Source organism: Mchenga conophoros, linkage group LG20 (assembly GCF_057382185.1).
Source record: "Mchenga conophoros isolate Kocher_MC1m ecotype Shallow Benthic linkage group LG20, M_conophoros_male_GT1.1, whole genome shotgun sequence".
Lineage (NCBI taxonomy): Eukaryota > Metazoa > Chordata > Actinopteri > Cichliformes > Cichlidae > Mchenga > Mchenga conophoros.
Genome location: NC_140545.1, coordinates 4,029,845 through 4,056,922, shown reverse-complemented (window position 1 = coordinate 4,056,922; position 27,078 = coordinate 4,029,845). Strand labels below are relative to the sequence as shown.

The following is a 27,078-nucleotide window of genomic DNA, read 5'->3' as shown; positions in this document are numbered from 1 at the left end:
GGAGTTATTGAGCTTCTCCGACCCCACGAGATCTACCTGCGGGGCAAAACAACATACCAAGCACTTGTCACTGCCATCTATTTGCATTTTAAACAGCCCATTCTGCAGCACTACAAACCATGAACATTACTACAGGTTTTCCAACAAACATTTGAGAGCACAACAATTTTAAATAAAGCGAGAAACTGGAAAAATTTAGCCCGATAACGATAGAAAAGCCAGTTCAAAATAATGGAATATGTGTTAAATGTGTTTAAAAAATGCTTCACTTTTATTTCTGCAGTCCCTAATTTCCATGTACAGCAAACATGACCTTCAGTGTTGTGCAAAAGTCTTGAGCCCCCATCTTTTCTTTATATGAAAAAACATAAAACATAAATGCAAATACAGTACATAAGGTTATGTATACGCTTGCATAAGCTTTCTTGTAATTTCTTTAGTATTCTTCAGGAATAGTTCTCCAGGCTTCCTAAAGGATATTCAAAGCTCCTCTTTGGATTTTGGATGCCTTTGGTTCTGTTATTTGACAAGATGATCCCACACTACTTTAATAATGTTGAGATCTGGGAGTCCAAACTCTGACTTTATCGTTTTCTATCAAGATAAAGTTTTGCTGACAGAGCCTCCACCATGTTTCACTGTTGTACCTCTCTCCTGACCTCAAACTGGTGATGTTCTGCACCAGAAATTTCAAATTTGGATTGATCACTCTATAAGACCTCATGACATTGATTTTCAGTACAGTTCTTGCGTATTTAGTCATATTTCAGCCTTTCCTCCCTCTTTCACTTCCTTAAGAATGGCTTCTTGATAGGCACCATGCCATAGAGATCATTCCTGATGAGGCCTCAGTGAACAGAAGAGCTAGATGCATCTCTCTGGCTGTGTGTCAGGTCTTTCCCGTTTTTCTTTCTTATTTCTTAAGGACATGACTATCAGTTACTGTTTATCTGCTGTAGATAATTTTGTTTTCTTTTTTGTTACTAAAAGAAATAAAAAAAAGATCAAAATGGACTGAAAATTAGTTAAAAACAGCCAATGTCCACGAAAAACTTTGAAAGACCTTCAGAAAGAATGGAAAACTTGCTCAAGACAGAAATAAATGCTGTTTGAAGACTTTTGCACTCTACTGTAGATGTATAAAGATAAACCCGCATTGTGCCTTTATATCTGTAATAACCCAGCATGATTCTGCTCCTCAAACATTATTGATCTTAAAAAAAAAAAAAGCTTTAGCTGCATTTAGTTGTTGTATAGTCCCCGCCGCTGCGCTGATAAACCACTCAGTTTAATAGTGACAGCATTCTTCACATAAGCACTTTATGTTGGAGAGACTCTTAGTTCATAAATCAGTAAATTACAGATTACTGCTATGATCTTCCTTTCTTAGAAAACCTTTGCCTGGAAAATAAGTAATTTCCATCAGCAGGCTGGTTTTATCTGTTTGTCACTGTCTGTTGGTTCTTCCAGTCAGATTTTCTAAAAAAAAAGACGAATCGGACGTCATCCCTTCAGCCCATAGATATATCCTGACCTTTGAGACCATACCATTGGCAAGTGAGGTCAAACGTGTGTCCTCATGCTTTTGTTTTGAGGGGTGATATATCTACAAGACACTGGATACCCACTGACTTAATGTGTTGATCCACCCATAATAGCAGTTAGGAAACATCTCATACCACCTGCTTCAAAGTTTTTCTTTCCATGTGGGATATAATCTAATTACTAAGCCAGTTCACCTTTACATGGCCCTTAAACTGCCAGACAAATCTGATATTGCTGACTTTGCAAGGTGAATGAACTACAGACTAACAGTATAGTGAGGGTGATAGCGGCAGGTTTGGTAAAAAGTCAAACAACACTAAGAGAGCACCCTGCGTTTCATTCCAAAGATACCACTGAATATGTAGCATTTAACCACCATTATTAGTTTTCATGCATTTTCTTTTAAAAAGAAAAACACTGAGAAATCTTTTCCTGCATGGTGTAACAAAGCAACAATTTTAATCCTATTGCATGGATGAAACATTGTCTAAACCTCGTGACAAGTTCATCGAGGTTGACTAACATTTTAGTTTTCTGGTTCTGTCATTTCCAAGTGTTTTTGGAGTATTTTGGAGAATTTTGCTCTGTTCATACTCAAGACTTAAAAACATACACTTGTTAGCATTGCTGTTATCACCGTGGTCATATCAGCATGCTGACATTAGTGTTTAAATGGTATACCTGCACAGCCTTGCAGACTGACCTGTTGTTCACTGACTAAAGGACACTAGAATTGATTATTTGCACATGCACCAACTGAACCTTTTCATCTTAAACATATATTAAATGACACGTCCATTCCAGGGATGGTATTTTGAATTATGTATTTATATATTTCATTTTATTATATACACTGTATATATTTACAAAAAAAACTTATAAAGTGTTGAAACCATGGGGAACAGATAATTGAGGTTGTTTGTTTCCAAAGAGATGCATGCATCCCACTTACCAAAACAGGCAGCAGCAGAGCCATGTAGCCACCACAGAAGATGGCGAAAAAGACTGCGTAGACCATCAGCAGCATGTAAGAAGTTGCCAGTGGGGAAAGCAGGTTGACCAAGCCACACAGGATCAGGTAGGCTTTGTGGAAATGGTACTTGTGGAAAAGATTCCTGTCTGTCACCCAGCCCGAGGCCAACTGGGCGATGGTCTCTGTGATACCTGTAACAGGCAAAGGTGGACAGACAACTGGATGAGAAAGATATATATTTATATGACTTTAAATTTTGATATAAATGTGTGTAGGGCCATTTTTGATCTGTGCATTTATACTGATGAATTCATTACAGCAGAGAGTGTTACGATGAATAAAACGATTCACATTTTAGAATGTTGTGGTTGTAAAATAAAGGTAACACAGAAGTTCACCGTGCCTTGAGGCGACTGTTGTTGTGATTTGGCGCTATATAAATAAAATTGAATTGAATTGAAGTTTCTCTGGTTCACAAAGATCCAGCTGAAGATAGTTTTAAAAGCAACTCAGTCTCAAGGCACCCTTATTAAAATTCCAGCCAATTTACACATTTAACTAGTATGCAAATCTTGCATACATACGGGTGTGGCCACTTCTCAGGTAACTAATGTTTTTTTTTCCAATGTTCTAATAAAACCTTTAAGGTTTTTTTGTAAGTGCATTACTTCCTGTCTTGCTAATTAAATAAGCTTTCAATTCATTTTATATCAAGGTGAAGCACTAATCTAGCTAGTTTTGCAGGACTGTGAGCTGATGGAACTTCCTAGCTCTACATTCTTCTCTAAAATGATTATGTTCAGTTTAAAACAAAGATGCCAAAAAATCCCACAAAAAAACCAAAAAGATCATGACCAAAAACCAGGATTGTAACAGTCCACAAACCAAATGATCACCAGTTTTATATACAGGCTAGTGCACAAAGACATGAAAAATATTCCACTAGCTGTTACTTACATGCATAACAGCTGCATAAAAATGATGCAACATTTCATTGCAATTTCAGTATTAACGCTATAAGAAGCAGCTTCATGTTGGACTGCATTCCTCAAGTGTGTTTGTTTCGACATCTATGAAACATTTTAGTGTTAAATCATCTACAAGCTCAGCTTTCGAAAGGAAGGGGCCCAGGCAGAACTAGATGATCCTCGAGTCTGTTACACTGACACTTTGAGCCATTTAATGATCGGTCATTATCAACACTTTTTCAGATAAATAAATGACGTTTTGAACAGCCCTGTATCTCCTGATCTTTCTTCTATTCCCACAATAAGGTTGTTGTGTTTTTAGTAAAATACCTTGACAACAACTAGATGGATTAACATGAAATTGAGATCTCACATTTCAAATTTAAATCCATCAACTACTACTTTAGAACTTGGTTCGAGGCTAACTCTGGTGTTGAGAATTAGGATTACAGGTTGATGCAGTTATTATGTGCTTAACGAAAACAACGCCAGGAGGAACTGTGAGTACATTTCTCAATGTGAAGGGTGTCTGTGCAGATAAATGATGTGTAAGGAAAGGGTAAAGAAAGCCTGTGAGGAGAAGGAAACTGAACTAAATAAAATAGGTCACTATTATCCAACCTAACTTCCCTGTTGCTCCTGTTCTCTTGACACAAGAATACTGTGTAACCGGCACAGTGGGTGGCAACACACCGACCTGTTAACATCTGCATTACACCAGCAACAATAAGCAAACTACCTATTAAGCATTTCTTCTCATCTGACTGATTGTTTGCTCTACTTGGGTATGATGACTGGGCAGATATGGACTGCGCTCTGCTGAGGTCAACTGGAATGCGATAGGTGATGTGGAAACTGCAGTGGTGTATTGAGCGTCGCAGGAATAGCTACAAGCAGGCAGTGCTGAGCAATTAATCAATGAAACAAACTGGTGCGGTACGGATTCAGAATTATCCATCCTTTGCACAGCCTCTGCAGCACAACTCCGCAGGCTGTAGGCAACTCTCAACTTCAATGCATGATATAAAAATCCTGCTGAATATGAGCTTACGTAGTCTAAATTCCCACTTTATGTTTTACAGTGTCGCTCTTCATAGCAAATTTGAATAAATCTTACATTAATCTACATTAACATGCAGATGTCAAGTAACAACAGTAAATTAGTAAAAGAATAGACTATAAAATGCTTCATCATCGAACATCTGTGCTTTCTTTATATGACAGCATTCTCCATGGAGGTTAGAAAATTGACATGAGGCAGCTGTTCACTGTTTATGTGTCCTCCTCTTGTGATCCAAGACATATCCTGCAGTGTCTCCTGCTTGCATACTGACAAGTTGTGAGTTTGTTTGTGTGTTTTAGCCTCAGCAGGTCGATTCAGCTTTGCAGCTGTCCTTGTTCAAACTCAGCACATTGCTATTTAAATTAGGCTTCACCAAGTAGCACCTTATGCCAAGTTCATGTGGTACACTGGTTTTGACCAGTTCTGTTAGTAGTACTACCAGGTACAGACATTTGTGAATGCCTCTGAGAATTAACAGATCATGAGGGGGGGAGGGGCATGTTGGTTTTCCCAGTTTCTATGAAACTGCTTCCTTCTCGTCTCGTCTCTTCTTCTGCACACACTTCTGCCTCAGAGCTCCTCTGCAAAGTATCAGCTACTTCAGGACTGGGCTCCAAAATTAAAAAACAAACAAACAACAACAACAACAACAAAAAACTGGGAGCCCCACTTGTCAACACGCCAACAACTTTACTCCATTAGCTGTTGCTTAGCGACTCCGGTTTGTTCCAGTGCTGGTGACTGAGGGTTGACGAAAAGACTGACCCGGACGATAGTGGCCTCTCTAACCGAGCCAAGTTAATGGGCCTCAATGACAAGCACTGGGTCAGAGAAAGAGGGACAGCGGGACATTGGGATGGTGGCTTTGTGGTGTGAGCAGCACCCCATCTCTTTAACTTTGTCTCGCTTTCTCCACCATTACAGCACATGAGCAGAGAAAGTGACAGAAAAAACGTGGCTGACAAAAAAGAACCTGTCTTGCTGCTTTCTGGAAGCTCTTCGGAGTAAACCCACAGACTATTATACTCTGGCTTTACAGCTTTAAGAAACAACAGACAGTTAATCTTCATATATTCTGTAATTGCATGAATCTGGCTCCAGTTCAAATGCTGCTGTTCCATACAAATACTGCCTCGGTCTGTGCCACATCATATCGTCCACAATGATCGCCATATAAATTGCGACAAGACTTAAAAGTTATATGAGGAGAACAATACTATAGTAACGCCACGTTACTATAGTAACTGGCCATCGGGCATACCGGGCATTTGTCCAGTGGGCTGATGGTGATTTTTCATTTTTATGGGCCGATGACTTTTTTTTTTTTTATAACAGTATAAACAATGAAAGGTGATGGATTGGCCAGAAGCTGGCAGATGTGTAAAAATAACTCAGTTGTTTGGTGGTGGCTATGGCGGAGCTGCCACAAGAGGCCAGGTGGATGAGGGAGAGGGGAGGCAGGAGGAGCAGAGATCCGAAGCGGCCGCTGGTCCGAGTGTCAGGTGAACTGAACTTCAGGTAAGAAGTTATGACCTGCAGTCTATCTGGGTCAGATATAAACCAAGTTTAGGTGGAGTTTATTTTTGTTGTGCTGAGTTTTTACCGTCAGTTACAATAACTTGTACTGCGTACTAGCTAGCATGACGGAGTTTCTACAGCTGGGTGGGTGCTATGATGTTACTGATAGTGAACTTTATTTTATTCACAAGGTTAGTTAGTAGAGTTGCCAACCGTCCCCTAAAAAACTGAATTGTCCCGCATTCAGAGAAAATATTACACGTTTCGTATTGAGGTGAAAAGGAACACAGTTTGTCCCGGACTTCAGCTAGGATGGAAAAAGACACAAAGCTGGAGTTTTTCTCTGTCTTTACGCTGCAACTGTCTCTTCTTCTCTCATTCAATCGTGAAACTGATCAATGATCAGCTGATCGGCTTTTCTCTCGTGTTTGTTTATCGCCCACTTTGGGCCAGAAAGAGGAAACCAGCGGATGTTGAGCTAAACAACAGCAGCACGTTTAAGCTTGATCAGCTGTTGTTAGAATTGATTTAATATTAATTTCTAGTATCAGCTGATGTTTGCTGGAGCCACAGCTGTAAAAGCTGCTGGTCATGATGTCAGTTTGGTTATCTGGGGAGAGGGAAACATGAAGATGAAACCAGGAGATGTCCTTACTGAATCATCAGAGCTGAACAGGTGATGGAGAAACAGGTTTAACTTTTAGGTGACATGACTGAGTTGAAGGGAAGTTATGAACTGCTAGCCCATACATAAGCTGCCTTTATAGGTTAAAAGTATCAGAATCGGTGTCGATATTGGCAATACTGACCCTGTATTTACTTGATACTGGATCAATACCAAAATTTGCAGTATCACTCAGCACTAGTGAGTGTCACTGGACCACTTGCTAGCTGCACTCCATATGACACGAAGAGCAAACAGTAGATGGAAATTACAGATGTGGTTACCTGGTGGAAGAGCAGGGCTTTAAGCAGATGGTGAAAAAGTTTGAGCCAAGATAAAAAACTTTTAGATAGAAAATGTTCTGTGATAATATTATGCAGCTCCTTATGAGTCACAAAGCTACATCACTTTAGTTATTGTTAAACTATGTGCTCAGCAATTATTATTTATACTTTTACTTAAAATATCCAGGAAAAAACACAACACTGATATTTCATTAAAGCTGAGTGACTGTTATTGGGCTACATGCTGCTGTTGCATTATTGTTATAGTATAGTCACACTTCGAATTAGGTTATCAGTGACAGCAGCTCACTGATTAAGGATGGAAAATTTACATTTAATGTGATTGCCTGCACGCTGCAAGCATCACATTTTCTAGATGTCCTGTGATTTAATTCTGAGATCCTTTCTCCCACCCACTAATGCTGACACAGATTGGCTACAGGCAATTTTAAAACCAAAAAGATGGGCTTTTTTTCTGAACGCACAAAATGCATGATTTTGACACTAATAAAAAAATTGTACACAAAAAGTTTTGCTTTAATTCAAACAAACAAATGCACTTTTGTTGTGCTATCACATAAGAGCTGTGATATAATAGAAGTTTGATTTATTGATACCCCCTTTTCCTCTCAAACCCCTTATCACTACTACACCAATCAATAATAGATGTACCTATGTGTCATTATTTATAGCTAAAGTATGCCTTTCATTAATATTAATACAGTCTCTATCGGGTAACAGTTATTGATTATCAGTGGACAGATTATAAAACAAAGTGGTTAAAAACAACCACACATGGAGCTTTTCAGTTATTCATAAATCTACAGAATTACATGCATGGTGTGCATAATGTTAATGCTGTTCTCTGTTCATATGGAGTGGCCTCATCAGTGGCACACTGCTGAACCCACCCACCCTGGCCAGTAGACCAAAGTTCAGCTTTTATGTAAGAACATCCATTACATAAGACTGCAGAGTCTGAGCAGCTCACAAATAATTAATGGCTAGAGGTTGACTGAACACTTTTTTGCATCCCTCCTCAGACTCAGTCTGAAAAAACTAAACTAAACTGGAACTTCATCTTTATACTTCAAGGTCACTACTAAAGGTTATTTTTTATAAGACATAGCTGTTTAATTCTAAATTTGTCACATCTGTGAAACTACTTCGACTCTTACTGTCATAAACTTAAGGATGTCTGAGCACTCTAGTGCTGCAGAATCAAGCCAAAAATTCACTTCTACTTTAATCTACATACAGAGATTCTGCATATGAACATGCACAACCTGTAAGCAAATAGCAACATTTTTGGAAACCAAAGCTTTCTTAGTTCTTTTTGTAGTCAGAGTACTACAGAGCAGCTGAGCTGGCACTGGTCACATGTACGTTAAAATCCATGTGGATAACAACAGAAGGGAAACCTTTCCCGAAAAGCCACCTCAAAACTATCAGCAATTTTATTTGTTTTGTTTTAAATGCTTTTGAAACATGGCCAGCGTAGCTTAGATATTGTAACTACACTCTGGAACGCCCTGAAATACTGCCAGTTGTTTCCAGAAGACAACCAGACAATAAGTTTCCACATTGATCCAGCTTAAACGAGTTAGAAGTCATGCAACAGTGCAACAGTGTTGCAAATTAACTGACGCTTGCAAATGTTTCTCTCATTGGCACAAGAGTTAAGTGGATTAGAAACAGTCATTTTTGGTAAAAAGTTACACATGAATATTTATCATTAAGTTGGAAACAAGCTTGATATTGATGACTCTTCTTTAAAAAGGGGGGCCACTGGCTGTAGATTACAGATGTGATCTTGTAATCTGCAAGTATCTTTAATTCAACAGTGATGTTAAAAAGGCTTGGACCCCAGAAACCCTATAATATTTTTAGCTTTTGATAAACTTTATAGATGACTTTAGATGGCTTGTATTTATTTAAATTGTGTTTTCATAATAATTTAATTTAATTTTATATTAATTTTATATTATATACTATTGCTAAAATATTTTTAAAAATGTATTTTCAAATAAATGTTTTTGAAACTTATCAAATCTTTGTAATTGTTCATCACTACATCACAGAAACATGTAAGGAAGCAAAAACAAAGGAAGCAGAAAAGTGTATAAAAACAAAATTTGTCCCACTGCCCAAACTTCTCACCATGACTGCAGACCACATGAAGGCCATAAGCTGTATTGCTCTAGCTAATTATTTACAGCACAGATGAAAAAAAAACAAGAGAGTTCTATTTTCCAACATATCACACTGCTCATTAAACGCTTGGAGTAACACAGAGAATCTATTAGCCAACATAAACCTTACCTGCGACAGAGATGATAAAGGAAGCATCCATGGCATCAATGTTCAGGGTTCTGGCTCGGGCAGACAGGTGGAAATAGGGAATAAAGTAGGCAAGCTGACTGAAGACCAAAGACCAAGTGTATATGCAAAAGAAAGGGTCCTTCAGCAAAGAGAAATCCAGTACTTTGGCTTTTGTGACAGTCACCTCACTTGGCGAGCTTGCATGTGAGGAAAATCCAACAATCGTGGACCCATTCATACTGCCATTGAGCTCCGCTGAGCAATCTGGAGTTGTGGGTTTACACTGACCCAGGTCATGATGGGGCTCATGGCCATTTACTCCATTCAGGACCAGTCTGGTCAGTTCAGGGTTCACTGACTGGTCCTGGAGTCCCTGAGTACATTGCCCCCCCACGTTCACGGTGTCCCTATGAGAGGGAGGAGGGGATTGAAGACAGTCTGATTTGGAGACGCCATTGGAAACGTGAGTGGACCCATTCAAACAGTTCTTGGAGTACTCCTTCTCTGAGGAGCTCTTGAGAGAAACAGCAGGACTCTTTTGGATGGCAGAGGAGGTAGGGTTTGAAACAGGTGGCTTTACATTGATGGGTCGCAGCAGCATGCCAGAGGCCACCAGATTCAGCATGAGACCACTGAGAATCAACATGGCTCCTAAACATGACAGTGAGAGTTTAGGATCTAAAACATCACTTTTAGATCACTCCATGGCCTGTATTTCTACACTTAGGCACAAAATTTCTCCTTCTTACCTTGCCAAGCATACCGGTCCAGAAGCAGCTGAGTGAAGGGAGCGAGAGCAAAGGTCAAACCCATACCAGAGCGTCCAATAGCATATGCCGTTGCTAACCTTTTTCTGAAGTACAGTGCTGTGACCACTGAGAAGGCCTGATACAGTAGTGCAAACCCCATTCCTGAGAGGAGCAAACAATGTTATTATCTGACATTGCGTCAGTCACGGGGACACACAGGTTGGTTTTACGAATTAATAACACGACACAGAAGTCGTCTTGTTACTAGAGTTCGTGTGGAAACAGCAACATTAAGGTACTTTACTGTTTAGCAATTAGTTAAACTCACCAACTATCACGCCCATGCTGATGTAGAGGAATACCACGCTGTTGGCGAATATACTCAACAGGAAGCCTCCGCTAACCAGCACTGCACCGGTGATCGAGGTCACTCTGGCTCCCACCTTGGCACATGCCACAGAGGCGAGGGGCGCTACAGAAGTGAGAGGAGACGAAACACAACGACAAAAAGCTAAATGCAGACATACAGACCACAAAAGGCTATTAAATACATTTTGTGAAGGAGAGACAGTAAGTCACAAGAAAATAAAACTGTGGAAAATGACGATAAAGATGTGATGCAATAGAAGGAAAAGATTTTTTTTTTAGTTTGAACCTCCAGACAGACGCAGACTTGACATGATGGAACCGATCCAGCTGATACTTTCTGCTGAGCCACCAAACTCATCTTGGAACGCCACAAAGAAGATCCCAAAGCTCTTTAGGGTGCCCATAACGAGGACATTTACCTGCACAGACACGAATGAGAATATACAGATAATGACAGATATATTTTCTCTGAGAGAAACTTTCCAGTTAATTATATATAAATAAATGGTTCAGTGGGGAAAAAAAGGAGATTATAGAGAACAGAGGTACGCATACCAGGAAGCAATGTAGCACGACCATCCAGCCCCAGCCCCCATCTGGAGGGTCCTCATACTGGATCTCTTTCTCTTTGTCCTTCTTCGAGGTCATGGCATCCTTCCTGAACAGGTTCATTATGGCCCTGGTTTCACTTGGAGAAGAAAGATAAAATCAATCACCTCAAAGCTGCAGAAAAAGGATATCATATCAGAAGTTATATTCAGCATAAGACCAAGAAGCCTTTCAGAGTTTTTTCAAGTAAAGACAAACAGACATGAAAAAATAAAACAATAGAACAACAATGTTCGAAATAAAACTGTGACTTTCTGCTTTTTGATTTAACTTTACAGAAACCCACAAGCCAAAACGTTAAATCATTTCGAATCAATAAAAGTAAAGTCTGATATTATATATGATACTGACATAAAACATCCATCCATTTCCTTCTGCTTATCCAATTCAGCATCATGGGAGGGATGGAGCCCATCCCAGGTACCATAGGGCGAGAGGCGTGGTACACCCAGGACAGGTCTCCAGTCTGTCACAGGGCTACCATAGAGAGACAGACAACCATTCACACTCACATTCACACTTATGGGCAATTTCACATTTAGAATTACCATTTAACATAACCCCACTAACTGCATGTCTTTGGACTGTGGGAGGAAACGGGAGTACACAGAGAGAACCCACACAGACAGATATATTCAAGAGTAATACTCTATTACTTTTTCATTTCATTGAGCTGTGAAGTGGGGTGACCTCAGTACTACTAGACCTGGTAACATCTCTTTTGCACCCTATTCAGCTATTGGACTGGATATAATGCTAACACTGCTGAGATATTGTCTCTACCAATGTGTAATGTGTAAGTGTTGATTATTGACTGCAGCATCTTCTAAGTCCCTGTTAGAACTAACACTGTGTCCTGTGTGTACCTGGTAGATGATTTCTTGTCTTTGTTATGTAATAAAAAATGGTTCGTTGGGTTGGGCAGCTAAAAGAGAAGTAGTTGTCTTAAACCAGCAGCAAAGTAAACCTACAGCTACAAAGCAACATTTCAACAATTTTAAACTACACATTCTAAAGCAGGGGTCTCAAACTTGGCCTGGGGGCCACTTGTGGACCACATCACCCCTACTTGCGGCCCGTATATTGACATGAAGAAAGATAATGCAATTTGGCTTTTTTGTTGGGGAGGATTTGTTTGTTGTTGCATGCACTGTTAAAATAAGTTCTTGAAAAAGCAAAAAATGATTTAATATAAAGGTAATATGAGCAGAGAGTACAAACATGTGGAGGGATTGGCTACGTTAGCTCAGTGAGAGAGTTATTTGTAAAAAAAAACATTTGTCAAACTATCGTTTTTGGCTTGTAGCTTAAACAGAACTGACTTTTCTTCCCTGTTTGAATTCAAAGGGATGCACATGATAACCTGGTAATTAAGTAGAAATGTAAAACAGAAATGCAGCATTAAAATAAAATGAACTTATACTAGTAGTGATGTCCTCACTGGCCGATACCAGAAGAGGTGAAAGAGGATAATAATGGATTAGTGAGTGGTTTAATAATGAAATGATTTTTAACAATAGACACATAGACACACACACGTATTGTGTGTGTGTGTCTATGTGGTCTATGTGTAACTAAACAAGTTAAGACTTAAGCTGTAAGACTTTGGCTTATTTCAAATGAACCCATGCCTCTGTTGTTAACAGATTCAGAAATGACTTGCTCTTTTGTGAGCCAGCTTCACTGCAGTTTGACTCCCAACGGGCAACATGTGACCTTGAATTACTTCGGGCCCTTGTTGGAACATGTTTTCAAATACGCTGACTTGTATTAGCAAACATATATATATATATATAATCACCCTTATTTGAAAATACAAGACAAAAAAATTCATCCATGGAGGCAAAAAAAGGCAAAAGTGATTTTAGGTGAAAAGGTAACAGCTAGATAGAGTTAAGTTTAAATAAACCAAATGAAAACTTTCTCACAATAAGGAATAATGACAAACTGAGTCAGCAGCTGAATGCAGGCTGTGCCAGGGTCAGCGATAAAACACAAGGGCAAACAGCAGCACAGATTAATGCATCTCAACAACAATGCAGACAGCAGTAAACAAACTCAGCTGTAAGTTTAGAAACTCGTTTAAAGTTAAGCATCTGTGTTGAGATCCAAGACACAGAAGGATGTGCATTTTAGCTTTCGTAGTGATGGTTTATCCTTAACATCCTCTTTTACCTGTAACTGTTGTTTTACTGGTGTGGAGAAACTGTGATAGCTTCCTCTCCAAACTGCGCTCTAGACACTCCTTGACTGATAAACTTCATATCTTTACAGTTGCCATCTCCACCCATAGATCCACCCATAGCTTTGACAGCCACACATGTTATTTAGCAACCAAACAATAAAAGCGCTTAGGTACCCCCAAAATGTTTCTTCTGTTTTTCTTCTGCCATGGAAGAATATGGCAGCAGCTGGAGCTGACTGGGGTCAGTCCCTTGATTGTTTTTACAAAGTTTCATGTCTGGGCCTTGGGCACTCTAGCACCACTAATGGGCTGAAGTTGGATTTGCGCCTAACTTCTGAACGATATGCCCAATTTTCAAACAAGAGTTGCGGTGATCTCTTGGATCAGCCTGGATTCAAAGCAATCCATGATTCTCAAGCAAATTGGATTTTTTGAAAAGTTTTACATGTTTGTTCAAAAGCTCCTTTATTTTTTGCAGTCCTTACCATAATCGGCAAAGCTATCCTTTACACGAAGACCTTTTAGACCTCACCAAATGTATCATATGGCGTGTTCATTTTTAAAAGCTTTGAATCATCACAGCCAATGGAAACGTGCAGCGAGGTGCCAAACAACTACCTCATAAGTTGGCAAAGACATGCATTTAGGATCTTACTGAAGGGTTAAATCACAATTTACCTCATCTTGGGGCGACAGTGGCTCAGGGGGTTGGGAAGCGGATCTGTAACCGGAAGGTCGCCAGTTCGATCCCCGGGCTCTCTGTCCTGGTTGTTGTGTTCTTGGGCAAGACACTTTACCCTCCCGCCTACTGGTGTTGGCCAGTAGGTGCAATATGGCAGCCTCACTTCTGTCAGTCTGCCCCAGGGCTACAACTGTAGCTGCCTTCACCAGTGTGTGAGAGTGAATGAATAGTGGCATTGTAAAGTGCTTTGGGTGCCTTGAAAAGCGCTATCTTCAGAAAGTTATAATAACTGTGTGTTACAATAAATCAATATTCATTCGTTAACATAACTGTTATTATATCTCAGCAACTGTTGCAAGTTTTACACTATAAAGCCCCCTGTCCATTGTGATTGCAGCAGAATACATGATGGTAAATTATCCCAATAAAATACTAACGCGTCCCTGCTCAGTGTTTGACAGTCAGTTACATAAGATTGCCTCGTATTTGTGACCAGAGATATATACGCTGTCGATGAAGGTTTAATAAATAAGTAAGCCATTCGGTTCTGCTGTATCTGCAGAATAAAGGATTGTGACTTTAAATATTAATCGTAAGTTCTGCAGAAAGAGATAATATGTGTATAAGAAGACGGTACTTCAAGAAACGAGCAAAGCTGTAAAACCACGGGGCAAACTCCAAGTTTACCAAAGTATTAGCTGTAACTGCCTGTCCTGTGCCAGGGGTACCGGACAGTCTAACACAGGGCAGAACTGTCTTTCACGTAGCTCTGAAAAAGAGGACGTGAAAGCAGGATTCCAGTGTGCAATGTAAAGACAATATTTGAACAGAGCTATCCTAAAGTCTAAACAATGCAACTCTAAAGTGATTCCATACTGACCACAGATGGGTTTTGGCTCAGGCTAACAAGGCAGCTGCACCGGCTGGACAGAAGCCAAAGTCATTGCTCCTCAACACTGCCACTGTTGCCTGATGCATCCCATACATTCTTAATGAGCATTTCTCACACTGCAGTAAAGAGCTGATGTTGAGTGGTGACTACAGACAGATAGGGCACCGCACATGCAGCTGACTCTCCAATAACCTTAGTTTTTTTTTAAAGCTGTTCAGATGATTCGTTTGCTAGTGAGTAACCAAGTTACTGATGTTTCTATGATAACTACAATATGATGAATTCTAATATGAATTATATTGTATTGACACAGATGTTCCATCAAGTTTTGTCATGTAGCGGGTAACCCTAAATTACACTGGCTTAAGAAAACGGATGGATGGATGTAGCAGCTGAGTCAAAGGGGACCTAACACTCGTATTTCAAGTTTCCAAACTTTTTATTGTGGGAGTCAAGTATCCACCAATCCTCTTTGAGATCCTCTTCTTTAATCAGGCTCCATTTTCAGCATCCTGTGACTGATATATCCGCTACCTCTGCTCGACACATGTCCAAACCATTTCAGCCTTGCTTCTCTAACTTTGTCTCCAAACTGAGCTGTCCCTCTGACATACTCATGTTTACCCTGTCCATTCTAGTCACTTCTGTAAAAAGTCTTGATATTCGTCTCCAGCCACTCTACCCTGCCTGTGCTCCCTTCTGAACTGTCTATTGTTTTGAATGGTTGAACCCAGGTATTTAAAGGTATCTACCCTCACTACCCCCACTCCTTGCAGTTTTCCTGTTACACCCTTCTCTCTCAGTCACACACAGCTGTTTTGCTTCTACTGACCTTCATTCCTCTTCTCTCCATTGCATACCTCCACCTCTCAACACTCTCTTCCACCTGTTCCCTACTCTCACTACAAAACACGATGTTGTGTCTGAACATCTTAGCCCATGTAGACTTCTGTCTGACCTCATCTGTAAACCTGTCATTTAACACTGCATTGCTGGATAAAACCTACAGAGCACACAAGTTTATATGGTAAAGAAGCATATGAGATTAATAATGTTATGAACAACTAATGAACAAAATCCATGTTTGACTTTTTTTTTTTTAAAGTTAACAGTAGGTGAAGCTGTGTTTGGTGTTCACAGCTGTTCCCCGCTTGGTTTACTAAAAACCAACAGCTTCAAAGGACCACCCAAAACCAGTTGAACCATATGAGCATCACAACAACTTTAAACCTTTGCTGCATTTAAACAAATGGCACAACAGCAGTCTATAACTATCGGTTACTACTGACATAAAGGCAGTTATTCGAAACTGTTTGCTGTCAGAGAGCAGTCCTAACCACCTGTTTACCCTAAGTCTTTTGTAGCCAGCATTGCTAACTCAGTCTGACTTAGAAATGTATAAAAAGCCAGGCCCAAACTAGAGAGAGAGAGCACACAGAGCGGATTAAATGGGAATGAATTGGGCCAGTGTAGTGCAAGAAAAGTATTTCCCCCTATGTGCGGTTAACAAGTTGTCCTTAGAGAGTGCTTGAGCGCATGTTTGTGAATGTGCCGAGTTTCAGGGTTTGAGCGACAGGGGACTGGAGTCCAGCACTTTGTAGTGTGGTGTTCACACTGTGTTACCGCAGATCTTTCATGCAAACCTTCTCTTTGCAAGACTTCATATGTGCATCTGGTCTAATACTGCATTTCATTGAGGTTACTGTGTGTGTAATGTTCTCCAAAACCTGTTCCGCACCTACATTTCCTTCATACTGCTATCAATGAAACTACTGCCCACCAAAACACAATGAGAACAAATATTTTGCAGCTCCACCCACTGAGTGCAAGACTTTACATGACATCCACACTGAGCAAACTTGTGCACTTTCCCATGAAACACTTGCAATTATATTGCAATTATATTTTTTAAGTATGGCAAATCCAGTATTTATGACATCCATCTAACAATTCAGCACATTCATATATACCGAATTACAGTCTCCCGCTTCCTGACTGGCAAATCACCATAAATATTTGCATGTAACCTCCACATTGCATAACATGACCTTGTTTGTGAAACCTTTCACAGAGTAACAGCTGAGTCGAGTCCTAGAGCACCTTTTAAGGTCAAATCAGGCAGACACACCTAGCCTGGCTTTGTACTATTCAAAATAAACCCACTTATTATCAGCCAGCTATTGTTGTTGTGAGGCAATAACAAAGTTTTCATGCTAACTCAGCATGCAAGCCTCTCTCTAACCTGAGAGCAAACTGGAGCTATAAAATCAAAATTCAAAGATCCAACATTAATGTTAAGTCACCGTGTCTTGAACACACTCAAGCACTCTGCTTTAAGTTTAGCTGGTTACAATTAGCCTAAACAGGGGTCTAAACCAGTGAGATAATTCAAACTCTGAAGTATAGAATATTAAAAATATCCAAAGGCCTTTATGCAAATTATCCAACCATGACAGTACACCTATTAGACCAGTTTAGTGCTCACTAGAGACACATTTTGTTCATTCTGAAGGGAGAGCTAATTGAATAAATAAAATGACGTGCTTTATTTCCTTTACTACCAGGATGAACTTCTGAGAAGAGGTATGGGGTCTTCAGGGATCTAATGGAAGAATGTGTCAACTTTAATTCACCTGATTCTAAAGACAAATGTTTTGGAGTACAGGGGAGACACTTAACCCCCTTTTGTGCTCAATTAACTCATTTCAACAGTTTCTTTTCTCCACTATGCAGTATCTATGGCAACCTGATCTGTGGGATAATATTTCTGGTTTATGAATTGGACTAAATTTTTTTATACTGTGAACAGGACAATGGCAATCACTGGTGACTGGACTAACCTTATTTGAGATGAAAATGCAAAAAAGGCAATCGCATTCAAGAGTTTGCATTTCCAATTTGCAATCTAGACAGCACTTGATTTTGAGTATTGACATTTTTTTCTCTATTAATACCTTGCTTAGAAATGACGGCAAAAATAAAAGGTCTTTTAACTCTTCAGCATTCTAAGTTTCTATTTATTTCTCCTTTTCCTTTACAGAAGTGGACTAGTGCAGCCTGCAGGTCAGTTTGTCGAAACCTGCAGATAAACTCAGGCTAAGAAAAACAACCCAAACTAGAGAAAAAAGAAAATAACTTATGAAGTTAAATATGACAAATTGCCAACTAAATATAACAAAAGACAAAAACAACTTCATTTCAGGGCGGCCCCTGAAGTACAGCCACTGTTTGACACCATTGTCTGACCCTTACAAGAAGCTAAACTCGTCTCTATGTATCCTCAAGTTCACTCCAGGAAATATTTCATAACTGTGTTTCATCTGTTATCCAAAAGAAAACTGTAAATAGGTAAACAGTGTTTAACAAAAAGCATATTAATGAACATAATCTCAGACTGTTTAAAATCAACACATCACCCAACACTTTCCCAAATGTGCCCCTCCTTTGTACTGCAGTTGGCACATTACTTCGGGATCTTGATTATAAAAGCAGCCTGGTTTGGCCGCTACTGGATCCAAACCCGAGGAAAGCCAAATACAGTTTGAAGGAGAGGTGAGAAACAGCTTAATTAAGTACACATCTTAAAATGTGATATGTTTCATTATTTTAGAATCATACATGCAGGTTTATTCTGCTCTGGTTGGAAGTTCTTGCCCACAGAGGCTTGAGTTTTCTGCTTCAGGTAGAGTTTCCCAAAAATGTTGTGTCAAATTTTAAAAAATAACAAAAAAAAGTGCTCCATTAACACACTTAAAAAAAATTATTAGTGTTAAAAATATCATTAGAATAACACCCACAAAATCTTTCACCTGGTTATTTGTGTCCCAATTGATGTAGCTCTGCACCCCACTTATGGGGCCCGGCTCATGGTTTTAGAACCACGTGCTAAGAGTAATATGAGACTTTAGCAGCTGGAGGGTTCGAATCAGGAGGTTCCTATAGCATAACAGTATAAATTTCTTCCAGCTTGAGCTGAAGTTCTGATGGCACCAAAAAAAACCAGGCACCGTGGTTTTCAAACTCCCAACTCATACAAGTTCTTGTCTTTTGGACTTGTGCACAGTAAACTCAAAGACTGTCTGTCTCTAGAAATTATGTCAGACTCTAACAGAAAGTTGTGTATCCTCTTAATAGCATTTTCTGTGACCCCAATACTGCCCCCCCCCCCCCCACACACACACACACACACTCACACACACTAGTTCTAGAAACACATGGCACTAAAGAGATCAAGGAAACCTTTGCAGATATCAGATCTCTTCAGTGAGGTCTTATATTCAGAGGTTGCAGAAAAAGAATATTCAAAAAGCATCAACGTTATACAAAAAAAGAAAAAAAAATCAAAGCTCCACTAATTATATATGCATAATAACTGAAATGGAGACAGAATATAATTATTATTCCATTATTGTTCCACCATCCTGCAGAGTAACAGTTCTCTTTTCACCTGCTGTGAATGACTATTTAATTCGAATTACATTTTAAGATGTTTAAATCGATTTCTTATTCAGATGAAAATCTTCCTTTAGTAGAGCTTACCTGTTATGTTTTGTAGGTAGAAGCCCTGAAGGCACTGTAGGTGAAGATAAATCTCAGAAGTCCTAGTTTCTGAGTACCACCCTCAGAATGATTGAAGGGCACTTGGAACTACAGCTGCACCAAGATCAGCTTCATAACCTACAAATATAAGTGAAATAAAAACAGAAGAAATCATTGTGTTGAAGCATATGTTTTAGCACCTGTCAATGAGGCACCATTTAGAAAGAAGAAAGATAAATAAAACCACAGAGCCTGTAGGGAAATCCATTACATTAGAATACAAGCAAACTAGTTGCATTATTGTTCATCAGTCGTAAAGAAGACCCATCAAGATGTAGTGATAGATCTAGAACAAGGTAAAATAAATAAATAAATGTGTCTATTTCACCCAGAGAAGTGTCTTACCTTTCTCATCCCGAGCTACAAAAAAGTCTAAATCAAGTTATCCATGTGTTCCTGTGCTGTTGAATTCTAAACTATGACTTTGAGAGAAGTGTAAACGCCTACAGAGGAGTTTGTGCTTAAAAAACAAAACAAAACAGGTAGCCTATCTTGTTTAACAGGTTTTTACTAGACTAGAGTTAACTCTGTGTAGTTTGTGGTGAATAGCTACAGGCTAAACAGCGAATAATAACTTTCTTACTTAAGTGGGCTCTGTCTAAAGGCTTAGGGCTAATACAGGAAAATCAGCTTCACGGTGCAGCAATTGTACAAAAAGTGGGTCAAACAAAGATCACACTTCCAAAATAGTAACACACTTTACTCACATATGGCAAAACATTTGATTGGGTAGGAGTCTGAAAAACAGGATAGTTTGAGAACATACTCTATCACTGTAATATTTATAGTACCATGATTTGAAATTGGTGAAATGATCTCCCTGTGCTGCATTCCTACTGTCAGATAGAGCCTGTAAAATGGGTTTCATTTGACCACAAGATCCAAAATCAACTGAATCCAAAAAGTACTCTAAAAAAATAAAGATTTTGATTAAAAAAAAAATCAAAGGATGTTTCTATTGAACTGGGTAGCACCGAGCTCCATATGTAGGCCATAATGAAAGAGGGATGGAGTATAAATGAAAAGCAGGTTAGCGCAGAATTCATGTTAAAAAGGGCAAATGTCTTAAAAGGAGGAGGTATGTTACTTATAACTACACATAAACTACCATTTATTAATCAGTTAAAGGCACATCAAGTGTGGGAAAAACAACAACTGGCTTCTTTAATAGTGCCTTCATTTAAAACCAGAATCAGAATCAGAATGGGTTTATTGCCAGATGTTGAGGTTTACAACATTAGGAAATTGCTGCGGTGCTTCAGTGCAAACAATAAGAATTAAAGTACTATGTAGAAAGAAAGATATGTGCATGAGATATACATGAGATATATACATGAGAATAAGAATTATGAGTGCTACGTAGAAAGATATATACATGAGTGCAGGTGGTGATCAGTGCCAGACATGAAATGATGCAGTGACACAGCGTAGGGTCATGTGTTAGTGGCGGGGACAGTCATGTGGTTATTGTTCATGTGTCCAACAGCAGAGGGGAAGAAACTGTTCTTGTGGCGAGAGGTTCTGGTGCGAATGGACCGGAGCCTCCTGCCTGAGGGGAGCAGGTCAAACAGACTGTGTCCAGGGTGAGAAGGGTCAGCTGAGATCCGAGCTGCACGCCGCAGTGTCCTGGAGGTGTACAGGTCCTGCAGAGATGGGAGTCTGCAGCCAATCACCTTCTCAGCAGAGCGCACAACACGCTGCAGTCTCTGTTTGTCCCTGATAGTGGCTCCAGCGTACCACACGGTGATGGAGGAGGTGAGGATGGACTCGATGATTGCAGTGTAGAATTGCATCATCGTCCGTGTTGGCAGGTTGAATTTCTTCAGCTGCCTCAGGAAGTACATCCTCTGCTGGGCTTTCTTGATGACGGAGGTGATGGTGGGCTCCCACTTCAGGTCCTGGGTGATGGTGGTACCCAGGAAGCGGAATGAGTCCACAGAGGTGATGGGGGTGTCAGTCAGGATGATGGGGGGGAGTGGGGCTGTGTGCTTCCTGAAGTCCACAATAATCTCCACTGTCTTCTGGGCATTCAGCACCAGGTTGTTGTGGCTGCACCAGGACACCAGACGTTCAACCTCCCTCCTGTAGGCAGACTCATCCCCGTCAGAGATGAGCCCAATGACGGTGGTGTCATCTGCGAACTTGATTAGCTTGACAGACTGGTGGGTGGAGGTGCAGCAGTTGGTGTACAGGGAGAAGAGCAGAGGAGAAAGAACACAGCCCTGAGGGGAGCCGGTGCTGATGGTCCGGGAGTCCGAGACATTCTTCCCCAGCCTCACGTGCTGCTTCCTGTCTGTCAGGAAGTCAGTGATCCACCGGCAGATGGGATCAGGCACATTCATCTGGGAAAGCTTGCCTCGGAGATGGTCTGGAAGGATGGTATTGAAGGCAGAGCTGAAGTCCACAAACAGGATCCTGGTGTAGGTTCCTGGGGAGTCCAGATGCTGCAGGATGAAGTGTAGGGCCATGTTGATGGCGTCGTCTACAGACCTGTTGGCTCTATATGCAAACTGCAGGAGGTCCAGGAGGGGGGCCGTGAGGGTCTTGAGATGGGAGAGAACTAGGCGCTCAAATGACTTCATGACCACAGATGTCAGAGCCACGGGTCTGTAGTCATTTAGTCCAGTGATCCTAGGTTTCTTGGGGACAGGGATTATGGTAGAGGACTTGAAGCAGGCAGGCACATGACATGCCTGCAGTGAGGAGTTGAAGATGCCAGAAAACACTGGGGCCAGCTCGTTTGCACAGTGTCTGAGGGTGGCAGGAGACACACCGTCTGGGCCGGGAGCTTTCCGAGCATTCAGATTCTTAAACTGCTTCCTCACATCTGCTTCATGAATATGAAGAGTTGTGGTCGGAGGAGGTGGTGTGAAATCCTCTTTTGTGTGGGGTGAGGAGGGGGGTGTTGTAGGTGAACAGTTTGAAGGTGGTGATGGCTCTATGGAGGGGGGAGAGGTGGGGGAATGAGTGTCCAAAGTGCCTCTATTGTTGGGGTCGTTGGAGGTGTGAAGGCTGCCTGATGGCTCGTCAAAACGGCAGTAGAAGTCGTTGAGGGTGTTGGCCAAGAGCAAGTCGTCAGTGGAGTGGGGGGTTTTAGGCTTGTAGTTTGTAATATTCCTAAAACCTTTCCACACAGAGGCCGAGTCATTCTCTGAGATCTGCTGCTGCATCTTCTCAGAGTGCTGATGTTTGGCAATGTCCACTTCCTTAGTGAACTTGTACTTGGCCTCTCTGTAGCAGTCCCTGTCTCCGCTTCTGAACGCCTTACTCTTTTCTGATTCTGATTCTGATTTAAAACTTGCTGAACTGGAGCGCTTTCCTCTCTTCTGTCAGAGACGAGAGGAATTGTTTTGATAATACATCAAAAAACTAAAAACCTGTTTCTCAAAAAACTTAACCAAACTTTTCATTCTTGACCAAGGTTCTAAAGTTCCTTCACCAAACACACTTTTTAACCACATTTTTAACACTTTTATCATTTAAAGTTATGCACTTAAATAATTATTGAATGGTTCTACAGTTTCAATGTTAATGCCATGCTTTTAAAAATATTTTAAATTGAGAGCCTACCGATTCAAATTCCCAGCCACGGCTGGCCTCAGCTGCTGTGTCAGGTGTCTCTGTGCACAAAGAAATGCCCACGTGATCTCTGTGCCCCTCATTATAGTGGGTGCCTGCCTGACACCTACTCCTCGTCCCCTACCTGTGTGACTTTGCCTTCTTCCACCCTTAGCTGGGTAATTACCTTGCCCAAATGCCATTAATTGTGGCCCCTAATAAAAAGCGATACTTGATCAAAAAAGGTCAACCTGTATTTATTTTAGCATTGACTAATGAAATTGATCTTTTTTCATTATTTTTCCATTAGGTTTACCCAAAACTCATGAGGATGCAACCTATGTATGCATGACGTATGTTCAAACCTTCGGTTGTACAGTTCTCTAAGGACCTGTTTACAGAAAACAGGGGCACAATCGAGATATCCGTTATCAGTGCTGACTGACAGCAGGGCTATTCAACTTCTATAGCAACAGGTAGGAAAACTACTGAGGGTCCATACAATAATGTATACAGTATAACTTTAATAGCTATTTTACTAGGTGGCATCAAGTAGTCACGCGCATTCCTTTTCCTTTGTAGTATCGTTTTAAGTGATTCTAGACAGCAGCCAATCCATATAAAAAAGTAGGACAGTCTTCATTATGATGCACAAAAAGCTATATGTAAAAGGAAAAAAAACAGGACAAGAATAAGTTGCTGGCAGGCACAACAAATGTAGCTGGTTGGATACTGTATAACTGTATACATCAGACTAACGTTAAGCTTACATTAGTTCGGGGCCTGTTCATAATAAGAAAAACGCATCTAATTATATACATTAAGTCTTTAAACCAGGTCTATAAGTGTAAAATGCTCACAGTAAGACAACACAGTTATCAAAGTAATTATAAACTGGCATGTCCATGGCAGAATCACAACCTATTCCAAGCAGTCACAAGTGGCTTGCAGCAGGTTCATATCCATATTTGTTTAAGGTGAAGTCACTAAAACAGTATCCAGACTAGCAGGTCTGTTTGCACTATCACAACAATAGAAAAATAGATGACAGTCTTTGTAGTGTCACTAATACAGCATTACATGCTTTAGTAACATTGTAGACTAACCATACATACAAAAAAATGGGTAATTTAAAGTTGTTTCAGCCAATGAGAAAAGCTGGGCTGCCATTTCTTTGCTTGCAGCATTATGCAACCACCCCTGCATCCAATTTCATGAAACTGGAGGGGTGGGGGGGGGGGGAGGGGGGGGGATAAAGGGGAGAGGAGACATGAGCAAATGAGAACCCAATGAATTTTGGGGCAGTTCTTTAGAGGTGGAGTGAATAGGGCATAGGTGGGTTCGATTTGACGGAAGACGTGTCCCTCTAACTCGGCAGGGAACAGCATGCTCTCGTTGGGGATTGAAAGCATTTTCATAATGGAAAGGGACGCTTTGTGCAGTGGGGTGCAGTGGACTTTTTAGCTTTACAGGCCAACACTGTAAAGCCAAAAGTCAAAAGTCCACTGCACCCTCACTGGAAATGCTGTTTGTAGCAAAGATAGAGTGCATTTGACCAATTCAATGTGAAAGATGCACTCATCAATACATTGCTTTTACACAGATGTTTGCCTTCTTCGCTTGCAACCTATTTGATGGAAAATAGGTAACAAGAACACAGCGCTAACCTCAGTAAGAACATCCTGTGAATGTGTCTGTTATGATGGGCGTCCTATCCGACCAAGATTCTGTGTGGCACACAGAGGTGTGGCACACAGAGGTGTGGCAAGAGCAGACGTTTTGCTTTTAGTTGATAAGTAACATACCTGATTTGACTTTCTGTGTCCTGCACTTTAAGTTTCACAGTTTCCCTTCTGTCATTAACAGGCTTATCCAACACGCACTGCATAGATTTGATTGTTCATTATTTGTGTTTCCTCAGGCTGGAAAAGATGCATTTTCCAGGCGGAGGTCACATAAAAAGTCAAGAATTATTTCAGTTTTTTTCAGGTATGGATGAGGTATTTACTAGATTAATGATGTTATAGACTCAAGATTAAATGAATGAATGATTAAATTAGTGATCTTTGCGCACAGCATAATGTCAAACCTGCGATTAGTGAGCCTCGGCATCTGATCTTTCACTCCAGTGATCCTAGCTACAGTCACCATCAGTAACTAAGAGAACACTGTTCTGTGAATGCAGACTTAGTAAATAACAATATTTAGTTATAGAAGACCTAAAAGTACTAGGTTAGTGAAAAACAGTCATCCGGTCCAAAAGTGTTCTATAGCTGCATTAGTGAGAAAGACAACTCAGATTATTTAAAACCCTTAAACATGCTAGATCAACCTTTAACCTTGTTCCCTATTAATTATCTCGCATTAAGTTTCTTCTTATAGATTTATCACCTCGTGTGCAGCTTGGGACCTGAGACTTGCTTGTTTATAATTCCACTTAAAAGTAAAAGGCATGCCCTTGTATGCAAAACCTGTGAAAATAAAAAATAGTGATGGACATAGTTGTGGTCACCTGTGCTACTTTTCATATGCACACAGGGCTTTGGAACCACACCGGAATCGCCCCTGGACCGGAGATGCAAAGTCCTATTCATAGTCTCCAGGTGATCAGCAGAGGAACAAGTCAACCACTTCATCATAACATGTTTTATTTGGAGTACTCCAGTCAACATAAAGTGTTAACAAAGCACAAGTATTAGTAATTAGGCCTGTTCACTGCCAGTGACATACTTTTGTGTGGATTATGCATCGATAGCTGAACTTTTTTTTCTCCTGGGAGATTAAATGGGAGTTTACATCTCCTAGGAGATTACATAAACTACGACTTTGCTAAAACTCACAAAAAAGTTAATTTAATTATACTTCGTTTATTATTGCTTGGTGACACTGTCTTTATGACTTTTGGTCCCATCAATCAAAATAACCCATATCATCCAGCAGTCTTGCTTCTACATCAGGAATAGTGAGATTATGGAGCAAGCCTTTGACTTGCAGTCGTATTATAGTGAGGAAAAAACAGGGTGGTCTTACCTTGTGTAGCTGCAAGCCAGTCCTTATCTTCACTTCGCAGGCCGGTTGCATTGCGCCGCTCACTTCAACTCAGCACCGCTGCGAAGTGAAGAGAAGGGTCGCTCAAACAGATGTGAAAATTCAGGCAGACATGGGATGGCACTGACACGAGATTATATCTCTTATCCACCAGACCAAAAAAAGAGGCCCGAACCTGGACTGACGCAATCTAGGTGAAACTCTCTTAACCCCGAAATAACTTTCATGGGTCAACGAGGATACCGGTCTGTTTTTGGACAGTTATATTTCTGTCCGTGTCTGAGCTTTGTGTGTGGGAGAACATAGATCTTTACCAATAAAAGAAAAATCCGGTTAAAATGTAATCCGAACATGTCGTTTACTCATCTGAGGAATAAGTAAGTTGAAACGTGTTTGCAGTTAAAGAAAAAGCTGCTCGTACCTTTGATTTCCCCCTGCCGTCGACTTGCTTCTGTCCCGCTTTGAACTAGTTTGTTTTGACGCGTAATTTGGGGTTTTCTCGCTCAGAGCTTCTGCGCCCATGAAAGACGTGCGCGTCACCATTGAGGGACTTCTCGGCACAGAGAGACTGCTGCGGGACGTTTTTCTCCGGGGATGATCGTGCCATAACTTTGCCTCTATGCGCGGGACCCTCTAAGTTGCATCTCACATCTCAGCCTCAGCATCGCTCTCTGTGCCGAGGAGCTGCAGAGGGCAAAGCCTTCGCGGAGGAGAACCACGTGACTGTAGCACCAATGAGCCCCAATCTGAAAGCTCGGAGACTAGGAAGGAAAAAAAAATCCCCTCTGCGGTCAGAACCTTAGAGCGAGGCAGACTTTACTCACATTACACGGTCTAGTATGTGAATAGGAGACCATGTGCTATAGAAAGCAGGATAGGCGGGAACTATATCTAAAAATAGGCCATCTGCAAGCAATATTACAAAATCAGTGCAAGTTCTTACAGAGAGGAGAGCACCCAGATGATACCTGTTCCCACCTGCACCTACTCTCAAAACGACTGGGGCTTTATAGCAGCTCCGTTTAATGATTGCAAACACTGAAACCAGTT

General features: G+C 40.6%; 1 protein-coding gene across 2 annotated transcripts in view; it reads right to left on the bottom strand.

Moving 5' to 3' along the window:
* slc16a4 (solute carrier family 16 member 4) overlaps positions 1 to 26,701 on the bottom strand; it is a 31,916-nt gene extending 5,215 nt beyond the window's left edge. The window contains exons 1-10 of one of the 2 annotated variants that reach the window (XM_085258539.1): positions 26,450 to 26,701; positions 26,011 to 26,088; positions 19,363 to 19,500; positions 11,011 to 11,143; positions 10,742 to 10,874; positions 10,415 to 10,558; positions 10,087 to 10,248; positions 9,338 to 9,988; positions 2,498 to 2,709; positions 1 to 36 (exon numbers count right to left, since the gene is read on the bottom strand). The exon at positions 1 to 36 is cut by the window's left edge and continues 58 nt beyond it. In XM_085258539.1, coding sequence (XP_085114665.1) covers positions 1 to 36; positions 2,498 to 2,709; positions 9,338 to 9,988; positions 10,087 to 10,248; positions 10,415 to 10,558; positions 10,742 to 10,874; positions 11,011 to 11,127 — 1,455 coding nt within the window. In that variant the 5' untranslated portion in view covers positions 11,128 to 11,143; positions 19,363 to 19,500; positions 26,011 to 26,088; positions 26,450 to 26,701. The remainder of the gene's footprint in view (positions 37 to 2,497; positions 2,710 to 9,337; positions 9,989 to 10,086; positions 10,249 to 10,414; positions 10,559 to 10,741; positions 10,875 to 11,010; positions 11,144 to 19,362; positions 19,501 to 26,010; positions 26,089 to 26,449) is intronic. The other variant, XM_085258540.1, reaches the window with a different exon arrangement.
* Positions 26,702 to 27,078: the final 377 nt, after the last annotated feature.